General features: G+C 44.0%; 1 protein-coding gene across 1 annotated transcript in view; it reads right to left on the minus strand.

The window, feature by feature from the left end:
- Positions 1-12,795, minus strand: part of EBPL (EBP like) — a gene marked incomplete at its 5' end in the record, with an annotated part of 29,935 nt that extends 17,140 nt beyond the window's left edge. The window contains one exon of the mRNA XM_014588211.1: positions 12,712-12,795. Within this exon, the coding sequence (XP_014443697.1) occupies positions 12,712-12,795 (84 nt within the window). The remainder of the gene's footprint in view (positions 1-12,711) is intronic.

The raw sequence follows: 12,795 nt of genomic DNA on the forward strand, positions 1-12,795 counted from the left end.
AGCCATGTGGACCCTTGTTTTCTCTAGCATAAACTTCTAAAAAAAAAAAAAAAAGATACATAAAGTGCAAGGAATACATTCCTGCCTTTGAATGCTGATTAGATGCTGCCTCCTCCAGGAAGCAATATTCATTCTGCTGATTCCCTCAATGGGAGAAGGAGGTGCCACTCCTACAAAGAAATCGGCTTACTTGTCTCTTCTCTGACACTGCCAGTGCCCTTAGAGTAAAGCCTTTGTCTTTTATCTCTATTTCAAATGGCTGATACATAGAACATGCTAATAAATGTACATTTAAAACATAAGACATGTGGGACCAGCAGTTAGTGTAATGGCTATGTCACTGGACAGCGTAATGGCGAAATATCACTGGACTCCCATGTGGTCGACAGCAGTTCGAGTCCTGGGCCCGGTGGCTTAAACTCACACCGCACACGTGTGTGTGCGTGCGTGCCCAAGATCCCAAGAGGAGAATGGAGGAGAAGGGATTGCGGCGTGGCCATCCCCCCTTGGGAGTGATTTCTCACTTTCTATCTCTCTGTGTCTCTGTCTTTCTGGCAAGCGCATGCACCCTATAGTAAAAACCTCTCAAGAAACACACACACACACACACACACACACACACATAAGACATGAAAATTTTTTTTCTTTTTACTTTTTTTTTTGGAGCGGTTGTTGCTATAGGGCGCATGGGCTTGCCAGAAAGACAGAGAGAGACAGAGAAACAGAAAGCGAGAAATCACTACCCCTCACCCAGGAGAATGACCATGACACAATCCCTTCTCCTCCATTCTCCTCTCAGGATCTTGAGCACGCATGCACATGTGCCCAGTGTGAGTTTAAGCCACCGGGTCCGGGACTCGAACCACGGTTGGCTACATGGAAGTCCAGCAACATAGCCATTACGCCAACTGCTAGTCCTAAGACATGTAATGTTTAATGTTGAGTAAGATGAGTATGTCTATATGCTTAATTTATTACACATTATATGTATGATTCAAAAAACTTATACTGTACCTCACAAAGATGTAAATCAGAAATCACTATTAAAATGCAGATGGCATAGTGGTTACATCACTGGACTCCCACATAGCCAACCATGGTTGGAGTGCTAGACCTGGTGGCTTGAATTCAAGCTGGGTGCATGTGCGTGTGTGCCCAAGATCCCATGAAAAGAACTGAGGAGAAGAAACTGCAACGGGGCCATCCCCCCCCCCCCCCGGGGGGGGATTGACTTCTCACTTTCCCTCTCACTGTCCCTGTCTCTCTCTCTGATGAGTACACATGCCCTATAGCAAAACCTTTAATTTTTTTTTCTTTTTTAAAAGAATAAGATAAAAAATAAAGGAGAAAAAGTAGGGAGGAAGATAAAAGACAAGAGAGTTAAAAAAAAAATCCAAATGGAGCCAGTGCCATAGCCTAGTGGTTAAGAGAGCAGGATCCTACATGGCTACATGGCTGAGTGTGGTTTGAATCCTTGCCTTGGTGGCTTATAAATCACACAGGGTGTGTGTGCATATGTGCGCAAAATTCTGAAAGGATGGAGAAATGGAGGGGAAGAGATTGCGACATGACCATACCTCATAGAGAGGTGCTTTCTCCCCCACCCCTTTCTGGTGAGCATATCCTTTGGCAATTAAAAAACAAACAAATAATCCAATTAAAAAATATGCAAAAGAATGAAGAGACAGTTAACTAAAGTAGATATACAGATGGCAAATAAATACATGAAAACATGCTTACCATCATTAGCCATCAGCGAAATATAAGTTAAAAGCATAGTTATTACTACACAACTGTCAGGAAAGCTAAAATAAAAAATAATGGCAACATTGAATGCTTGTGAGGTTGTGGAGCAGCTAGGTCACTCATACATTCCTGGTAGGATAAAAGTGGTCAGTGGAAAAGCCACTCTGGGAAACTAGAATTTGGCAGATTCTTCTAAAACTAAATATGCAATGACCCAGCAATTGCACGCTTGGGTATTTATTCAGAAAAATAAAAAAACTTATATTCAAACAAAAACAGTACATAAATGTTCATAGAAGCTTTATTTATACTGGCTAAAAACTGGGTGTCCTTCACCAGGTAAATGCTTAAACAAACTGCGGTATTTCGTACTTTGGACTACTCAGCAATCAGAAGGAACCAACTACTCATATGTTCAACAGCTTGGATTGCTGGATCTCTGGGGAATTATGCTGAATGAAAAACGCCAATCCCAGGCCAGCATGTGGTGTGAAGTTTATGTCTGGATCCCACATGGCTGACTGCGGTTTGAAAATCATGCCAGGTACCTGTATGTGCCTGCCCAAAATACTGAGAACAGAAGAAAAGGAATTGTGGCATGGCCATCCCTCCTGTGAGGTGATTTCTCGTTCTCTTTCTGGCATAAACTAAAACAAACTAAAAAGTAGAACTACAGCAAACACTTAAAAAAAAAAAAAAAAAAAGCCAATCCCAAAAGAGTACATACTCTATGAGTCCATTAATACAATGTAAGACAACATTTTTTTTTTTAAATGATAAATAGAGGGACCAGCAGATGGTGCAGTGGTTAAGGGTGCTAGACTCCCACATGGCCAACCACAGTTTGAGTCCCGGACCTGGTGGCTTGCTTTCTCACTTCTGGCGCCAGCAGGTAGGTGGTGATTAGTCCCAGACCTGGCAGCTTGATTTCTCACTTTCTCTCTCTCTCTCTGTCCAATCAAAATAAATAAATAAATAAATAAATACAGTTTATAAATAAAGTTATTAAAAATTTTTTCTTTTAAATATAGAAATGAAGGATACAGTAGTGGTTGCCAAGGGTTAGGGGCTAGAAGTGTGAATTGTTATAAAAGGAAAACACTAGGGATTCCTGTGGTGCTAGAACTATTCTATCTTGATTGCTGTGGGTACATGAACCTAATCAGCTGATAACACTGTGTAGGACTTACACACGCACACGCACGCGCACACACACACACACACACACACACACGCGCGCAACCTGGCAAGTGGTGTCGATGCTCCTCTAATTGTTGAAGCACTCCCTGAAGGAGCCAGTGGGAACTTCCACATGTGCATTTGGCATGTTGAAGGCTAAAGAGACCCTTGCACAAAAACGATGAACAGTTAGGACAGCCAATAGTCACAACTAAAAAGGAAAGGAAAAACCCTCCATTATTCCCTTTTAAGTTACCTGTGCCCTTTTGGTAAACAACTAGGCATTGAAGTGCCAGGCTGGTGTGCTCCTGGCTCTGCAGACACGGGCTGAGCAATCCTCTCCAGGTTCCCAATTAGTCTGTGGTGAAGCCACAGCTGGACTTTGGCTCACCCTGCCAACAGCCTTTTCGCCTCTCCTGGCCCACGCCTGTGGTCCCTGCACACCAGTGACATGCTGCTGCTCCGGCAGACTTTTATTTATTCAGCACACCTTTACTATTTTAACTTTTAAAAAACAGTATAAGGCCTGGTTAAGGGAGCTGGATTCTACATGACTGACTGCATGGCTTAAGTCCTCAAGCCAGCAGCTTAAAAAACACATCAGGGGCGGGACCAGCAGTTAGCGTAATGGCTGTGTCGCTGGACTCCCACGTGGTCGACCACGGTTCGAGTCCCAGCGGCTTAAACTCACCCCAGACGCATATGTGTGCGTGCCCAAGATCCCGAGAGGAGAATGGAGGAGAAGGGATTGCAGCGAGGCCCCCCCCCCTAAAAAAAAAACCCCCAAAAAAAAAAAAAAAAAAAAAAAAAAAAAAAACCACGTCAGGGGCATGTGTGCCCAAAATCCTGAAAGGAGGAGAAAATAGGAAAGAAGGGATTGCAGAGTGACCATTCCTTGGGGGAGGGGATGATTCCCTCTACTCCCATGTGCACAGGTGCCCTCTGGCAAAAACAAAACAATACACACACACACACACACACACACACACACATTATATATATAATGAAATATATATATATAGAAAATGAATTCTAAAATATATATATGTAAAAGTGAACACAGGGCCAGCCATGGCCTGGCAGTTAAGGCGGCCAGATCTCATATGACTGACTGTGTGGTTTGAGTCCCAGAACAGGAAGTTCGAAAACATACCAGGTGCACACGCATGCATACTCAAAATCTTTTCTTTTTTTTGGAGAGGTTTTTGCTATAGGGCGCATGCGCTCGCCAGACAGACAAAGAGAGACAGAGAGACAGAAAGCAGGAAATCACCCCTCAGGGGGGATGGCCACGCCGCAATCCCTTCTCCTCCATTCTCCTCTCGGGATCTTGGGCACGCATGCACATGCGCCCGGCATGAGTTTAAGCCACTGGGTCCGGGACTCGAACCTCGGTCGACTACGTGGGAGTCCAGCGACACAGGCATTACGCTAACTGCTGGTCCCCATACTCAAAATCTTGAAAGGAGGGAGCGATGGAGTAGCTGGGATTGTATCGTGACCATTCCCCATAAGGGGTACTTTATCACCTTTTCTTTCTGTCTCTTTCTGGCGAGCCCATGCACCCTCTGGGGGGAAAAAAAATGTGAGCACAGTAGCAGTGATGTGGGCTACTAAAATGCTGTGCTCTGCAGGTTGGGACTACATGGGAGGCCCGGGATTGATTCTTGGTCCAACCAAAAGACAGGGTGTGGTGAGCCTTGCCTGTAAATCTAACACTTAGGAGAGAGAGGCAGGTGGATTGGGATATGTCTTAAAAAATAAATAAATAAAATAATATATTGGGTCATTGGAAAAGTTACGACATATTTTTCTATGCAAAAATTGTGTCTATATATGCCTAATAAATAGTATAGAATTATATATTTATATAAATATAGTAAATAAAATTACATATGTACATATACACTATATATGTAGGCATGTCTATGTACGTGTATATATGATACATGTACACACATATGTAGATATACCCACATAGACACACACACACACACACATACACATGATAAAGGGTCTGGTCACGCCATGATTCCCTTCCTTCAGTCCTCCAGCCTGCTGGACCTTGGATGCTCTTGTGTCTGGCATGTTTTTAAAATAATTTTATTTATTTATATTTAAAGAATTATTTTATTTAACTTTATTTATTTTAATTTGACTATAGAGAGACATAGCAAGCACAAGAGCTAAAGAGAGGGAAAGTGAGAAAGCAAGCTGCCAGGTCTGGGACTCGAACTGCAGCTGGCCATATGGGAGTCCAGATCCCTTAACCACCACGCCGCCTGCCAGCCCCTGTCTGGCATGTTTTAGGCTGACTAGGCTGGGGATTCAAACTGTGGTTACCATGTGGGATCTGGCTTCTCTAAAGCAGTGTATTACCACTGTACTACAAAGCCAGACCCTGAAAGATTAAAAAAAAAAAGCAAAAAAAACCACACACACACAACAAAACAGGGGCCAGCAGGTGGCATGGCAGTTAAGGTATGCGTATGAGTGCCTATGATCCTGGTTGGCTGAGGCTGGGAGCGAACGATGGTATGAAGATCCTATTGGGGGTGTCTCTCTCTTTCATGAAAAAAAGAAATAAACGTGAAATACCTTTCTGGTTTAAAGTTTTGTATATCAGGAAATTTAGTTTTAAAATACAGGAAAGTTCGCATTGGATGCTCTAAAACATGACTAAACTACATTTAATTGAGCTGCTAAAAAATCAGCTTAAAAACAAAAATGTATCAAGGCAAATGCAAATAAGTAACAAAGTGGAGACCAGCAGGTGGCGTGGTGGTTAAGGTGCTGGACACTCCCACATGGCTGAATACAGTTTGAGTTCTGGACCTGGTGGCTTGCTTTTTCACTTTCTGTGTGTGTGTGTGTGTGTGTCTGGTCAAATTAAAATAAATGAATGAATAAATAAAATTAAATAATAATTATTTAAAAAAATTCTTTAAAAAAATTAAGTAACAAAGGCCAGTCTAATTTTTCTCTTACTATGTTGTTCTAACAATGTATGTTACAGAAGTCAAGACAACTGTATGTCAAAGCTCAGATAAAACAAATGTTTAACTTGTAGTAACTACTCTTATCTATAAATGACTGATTTATAGAGAATCCTCGCATTGCACATTTCAATCCTTAAAAATTAACGAGAAGAAAAAGCCTTTCTATAAATAAAAAAAGAACACAAATGGAGACTGGATTTGTATTTAAATGTATGTGTGAGGTTTTTTTTTTTGTTTTTTTTTTTGGTGAGGTTTTTTTTTAAGTGTGTTTGAAGAAAGATCCAGAGAAATCAGAGCAACATTCATTATTATAATGGGAAATTATGGGGCCAGATGGTGGTGTAGTGGTAAAATATGACACTCTGTGAAGCTGTACCACACGGGAAGGTTCCTGGTTCAAGTCTGGAGACCTCCCTGCAGATGCCAGGCACACATGTGCCCATGATCTGGGGTTGGCTGAAGGTATCGGGCACCTACTGGGGTAACTGTCCATCTCCCTCATTCACGGAAGAAATAAATAAACTTTAAAAAAGCATGGTAGAATAAAATGTGGTATGAATAGAATTAGTACAGACATCCTGCTTTATAAGCATTTTCAAATCTGACTCAAACTCTCAGCTTAATCAGTCTAGATATTTCCATGTCGTGGTAACAGCACACATCCCCATTTTCAGAGGGAGCAGCTGCTGAAGTACAGCCTCCTACGGCCCCTTAATGACAAGGCTCTAGTGACTTCACAGATGTGAGCTGCCCAGCTGTCATCCACTTAACGAGCGATGACTTCCATGTGATGGCGCCTGCCCCAGCAGATGGTTGTCACCTAACGTTAACAGAAGACCATGCTGGCTCTTTCAGAACCACAAACATCAGTCACACAGATTCTATCATTTCCACAACACGGCAGCTGAGTATTTGACTTAGTTAGCACTTCTTCTCTTTTAAGAATATTTCCTTCTCTGTTGGCACAGTTGTTATTTCTCAGAGTAAGGATTTGAAAGAAAATCATCCAAGGCTAGTTTTTGTTTGTTTGTTTTTGCCAGAGGGTGCAAATGCTCACTAGGGAGAGATACAGAGAGAAAGGGGGGACATGAGAAAACACACTGCATTGGGCATGGCCACACAGCAATCCCTTCTCCTTCACCTCTTCCTCCCCTCGGGATTTTGGGCATACACACCTGGCGTGTTTTTCCAACTGCTGGATCCAGGATTTGAACTAAGCAGTCGGCTTAGTTGGGAAACCAGTACCTGAGCCACCACACCATGGGCTAGTCCCCAAAGCTCATCTTAATTGGACACGTACATTATCGTTTTAGTACCTAGGGATGAGATAAAAATGAAAAGTTAATCCAGCTATAGAGTATGGCGAGGAGGGTCACTAAAACGACAGAGGAAGACAGAGCTACAGTTGGGGAACTCTGCCAAATGCAGGGCACCCTACCTCCTTGCCACTGAGTTGTGGTCCATGAACCATAGGTTCAGAACCAATGGGAACTCCAGTGCCTTAACCTCCATGCCGCCTGCTGGCCCTCATTCCTGGGCTCTTTGACCTCCCTGCACTCTGGCTCAACAAAAGCACTCGTTGTTTGGGCTTCCTGCCTTCTCCCCCAACTCAATAAGTTCCCACTTTCTCTTCTGCCCTTACTCTGTCTCTCCAGCTCATTTCACACTTTCTTTTTAACTTTTCCTTTTAACTGCCAGAGAGTGTGTGTAGACAGACAAAGAGAGGGAGAGGGAAAAGGAGAAAGCACCTCCCCAATGGGGCATGCTCACACCACAATCCATTCTCCATTTTCCATCCTGTGGAGATTTGGGGCATGCACACTCATGCCCAGTGTGGTGTGTTTATTGAGTCATCAGGGCCAGGATTTGGAAAGAGCAGTTGGCCATATGGGTATATATACATTTATATATTATATATTAAAATATATATAAGCAAAAATATATAATAATATATAATACATGTAATTATAATATATTTTTGCTTATATATATTATATATATATATTTTTTTATTCACAACAAAGTACATGTTTGCACATGAGACAGAGAGAGAGAAAGAGGAAGAGAGAGAGGAGCACCCTCCACAGTGTCTAGTCCTGCAGTCATTCCCTTCCTCCAGTCCATTCAGGCCTTGGACACTTGCACACCTGATGTGTTTCAGACTGATCAGGCTGGGGATTTGAACCATGGGATCTTGGGCTACATGTCACTGCTGTGCTAGGGAGCTGGCCCCGTATCACCTCTTCAATTGCCCTTGGCCATCTCCTGTCGACTGCACACCAGTACCCCAGATTCGTTATTCTAAAACTTGACTTTCTTGCTTTAGTTAACATGATCACGCTACTCAGATCCAGACCCTAAACCCCAATACGTCTCTACCCCAAATCTACAGGTGGTTCCTGGGACATATCAAATTCTCCTCTAAAGTCTCACGCTTCACTTTTCTTCCATTTTAAGTTCCAACACCTTGGCTCAGTTCTTTCCTATCTCACTCCTAAACTACAGTACTTATTTCTAGCGATCCTCTCGTCCCTGAACTCTTACCCTTTCTTATCCAACTTGCACATTCCTGTCAGCCTGGGGTCTCTGAGCAATGGCCTTTACGCCATTTAGGAATGTTTATCTAGGGCCAGTAGTTGGCAAAGAGGTTAAGGTGCTGGACCCCACGTGGCTGACGAATCCGAGGTTCGAGTTCCAGTCCCAGTAGCTTGAAAAACCAGCCAGGCACATGCGCGCATCTGCCCAAAATTCTGAGACAACAAAAGAAGGGACTGTAGCACGCTCATCCTCCCAAAGAGTGATTTCTCACTTTTCCTCTCTCACTGTCTCTCTTTCTATCTCTAGCAAGCACACATGCCCTATGGCAAAAATCCAAAAAAATTTAAAAATTAAAAAAAAAGAATGTTGGAACAAGCAGATGGCACAATGGTTATGTGGCTGGACTCCCACATAGTCCACCACGGTTCCAGTCCCGGACCCAGCAGCTTGAAACGCACGCCAGCTGCGTGTGTGTGCGTGTGTGTGTGCCCATGATCCCCGAGAGGAGACTGGAGAAGGGACTGCAGCATGGCCATCACCCACCGTTTCCCCCCAGGGGGCTGATTTCTTGCTTTTTGTCTCTCTGTCTCTCCAGCAAGCTCGTGTGCCCTACAGCAAAAATCTCTCACTAAAAAATAAAATAAAAATTTATCTAAATATAATTTGCTAAATTAATACCCTGTATTTATGTACTGAAAAAAATCGCACTATACCCCATAAATACGTACAACAATATCAGTTTTTAAAAAAGAATATTTACTTAATGAGCTACTGCAGGGTAGTAGAGCTTAGACACGAGTCCCTTCTGAGATATTCCAACAGTGAGGATTAAAAGCCTCTCCTTGTCTTCCCCAGAGATGTGTTTACATTCCTGAGTAAATGATAAGGCCTTTCTGGAGAGAGAATAGGGCAAGGCTCTGGCAGCCCAGAGAGGATGGGGGCCTGATTTGGAGGTTCTTCTTCTATGACGCACCCCACTGCATGGACAGGTACCATCTAGTCCTCACCATGCTGCTCTATGGGGCTTGGGCCTTGGGGAATCAACCACGCTAACGTGTAAAATCTCAGACTTATCACCACCAAATTAACTCTGTAAAGATCTGCTTTTTTTTTCTAAGTTTCTTTCTTTCATAAGTGAGAGAGACAGACAGATAGTACCCTCCAACAGGGTCTTGATCCACCCTCAGCCTCAGCAGATCATGCGCACACCCGTGCCCAGCACTTTCAGGGCGGTTTCTGACGTAAACCTGGTACTTTCCCCTGTGGGTCAGTCTCGCAATGACTGCATTACAGCTGCGTTGCCATTGCCGGACCCCTAAGATCTGCTTTGATCGATCCTCCTCATTCTTCCTACCTACACCCTGTGCTGCAGTCAATTTGGACTTAAGGACGTTCCCAAACATAGGCATCCACACCCTGCCTCATGCATCTGGCCATGTCTACTATGTTATACTCGGATTGAGGAAGAGGGAAAAATTCATGAAGTACCAATGCTCGTCATACCCACAGCACCCTTTAAGGAAAGCCGAGCTGAACCATTTGTTTCATTAGGTAGGTTGCTATAGTTCCTATCGGGTGCATAGCGAGAAGCCAGCCTGCCCTCCATTCTAGCCAGACGGGGCTAAACTCAAGACCAGTGCTGGAGCCCAAGGTGACCACACTCTGGTTGGACACTGGGAGGGAAAGTGCCTCTGGGAGTGCTTGGCTTGAAACTGTTCAACTGGAAAACTCTGAATTTGACAGCAGCCAGCAAGCCCACACAGCTCCTCCTATTTGAGAGGTAAAGGCTAAGGGGGAAGGGGGCAAGGAAGGGCAACCCAGGTTGGAACTCACTAGGAAACCAGTGAGTTGTGGATTTGGTTCTCCAGGAGGCTCTACATTCCAGTCTTAGCTCACCCCACAGTTTGAGTATTTCTTCAATAAACTCTCAACCAAACAACATGGACATGCATTTTTCTTGCAGGCCTCTACTGCTTTAATCAAGTGTCCTCCCCATTGACTCTGTGGTAAGTGTACAAAGATACTGATGGAAGCACTGTGCATAATAGCCTAATAAACATGTATCCATGGGGCCAGTAGGTAGCCTCGTGGTTAAGGTGCTGGACTCCCACATGGCCACCTGTGATCTGAGTCCCAGAACTGGCAGCTTGAGATTCACAGAGTACATGAGCATGCATGTCCAATATCCCAGGAGAAGAATGGAGGAGAGGGGATTGTGGCATGGCCATCTACCCTGGGGGATTATTTCTCACTTTCCCTCTCACTGTGCCTCCTTGTCTCTTGCCATCAAACACATGTGCCCGATGGCAAAAACCTAAGAAGAAAAGTATCCACTAATATAGGCTGGTGTGAAATGATCATATTTCATCACCATCCCAATTTCAGAGACATTAAAATATCAATCAAATGGCCACAGTGGTAATAAGATGTCATGGATTGTTCTAAGATGTGAAAACACGTGATCATAGACTTAAAGAACTAAAGTATGGTGTATTCAAACAGTGAAACACTTCCCTGCTGGCCCAGGTAAATGGCATAAGATGGGGCAGTGTGGGGGGATTGTTCTAGTCTATTCTCTGTGGGGTAATAACTAAGTACCACAGATAACTTATAAAGAACAGAGGCTTATTTAGCTCACAATTTCAGAAGGCCAACATCTAGGGGGTCACATCTAGTGAGGGTCTTCTTGCTGGTGGGGACTCTGCAGAGTCACAAGGTGGCACGGGCATCATATGGCAAGAACTTTCTGTGCCAATTTTTAAAAGCCACCAAAATTCAACTGGGGGGTTCCACCCTCATGACCTTATCTAATCACAATAACCTCCCAAAGATCTCACCTCTTAATGCCATAATTAGATTAAATTTCTACTCCCTTATTACCCTCATAATGGCTCACATGGATTTTTGGGGGTACGTTCAAACCATAGCAAGACATTGCCTTCAGAAGGGGGTATGCGGAAGGAAGCAGAGTAGTAACTTCACACACCAGACTACTCTTCAAGGAAACAGTGATGTGTGTCATATCACCTGTTACAATTTGCCCTCGAAAGACTTAAATCTTAAACTAGGTTGTGGATATATGGGCATACATTTTAGTACTTTCATGAAAATACTAAAATACTTTCATAAGCCTAAAATATGTTATAATAAGAACCAACAGGTGGTGTGGAGGTTAAGGCAGCTGGATCCTACATGGCCAACAGCACAGTTTGAGTCCCAGACCCAGTGGCTTGAAAATCACACTGGGTGTCTGGGTGTGCATACCCAAAATTCTAAGAGATGATATTGTGGTATGGCCATCCCCCTGTGGTTGATTTCTCACTTCCCTTTTTCTCTTTCTCTCTCTCTCTCTCTCTGGCAAGCACACACACCTATAGCAAAAAAAAAAAAATTAAAAAATTAAAAAAGTCACAGGTCAAGATTTAAGCAAGGTCAAACTTACAGAAAGATACGTTGTTATGTTTTTCTAAAATATCAGTGTGTAATTAAAGCCAGGCGTAGGCTGAATGCAGCCCTCTGTCTATTTACAAAGTGGGTTGCATTTTTGGGGACTTGTTTCCCAAAGCTTGGTGATACAGAGCAAGCTTTGGAGCCAGACTAAACTAACTCTGAGGCATGCCAGCTGAGACGCTGGAGAATCAACTTTTCAAGGCCACCTGTTTTCACACTTCTGTAAAATGGGGACAGAAAGAACTAATTTATGAGACAGTGTAAAGGTCGGAAATTTAAAACACTGTACTGTGACTGGCACACAGCAGACACCCCAAAAATTGTGATTATTAAGATACAGAGCGCGTTTTGTCTGTCTTGGTACAGGCCTTGGATTCCTGAGTAGGAGCCTTTCAAAAGCGATCTCAACTATTTTCAGCTCAACACATTTGCGCACGCTACAAAGAAAAGGAAGTCAAGGTTCTCGCTTTTGAGTAGCTCGCTGTCAAATTAACATTCCACGTACGATGTTCGATGTTCGGACTTTTCACTTTAAGTTTGGTAGAGAAATCGGCAGCACTAAGGGGATAACGCTGTTCAAGGACTTGGGTATAGAACTCCGAGTGCATCACCTGGGCAGAGGCCATGTGCACAGCGCGGCCCCCAGGTACCTCTCGGGGGCCCCCTCAGATGACGCGTCCCGGGGGCTGGGACGGCCACCTCGCAGCAGGAAGCTGCCGGATCCCTCACCCAAGTCCTCTGGAGGACATTCTCTGGGATGGCAAGGGAAGAGGGCGGCCTGTGGCGACGGGGCACTTACCAGCACGAAGTGCACCAGGGCGTCGTAGCAGAGCCAGGCGAGCACCCCGCGGTCCGCCGCCCCGCGCCCGCGGCCCAGGCGCAG

This window comes from Tupaia chinensis, unplaced genomic scaffold (genome assembly GCF_000334495.1).
Source record: "Tupaia chinensis unplaced genomic scaffold, TupChi_1.0 Scaffold000037_20, whole genome shotgun sequence".
In the NCBI taxonomy this organism is placed as follows: Eukaryota; Metazoa; Chordata; class Mammalia; order Scandentia; family Tupaiidae; genus Tupaia; species Tupaia belangeri.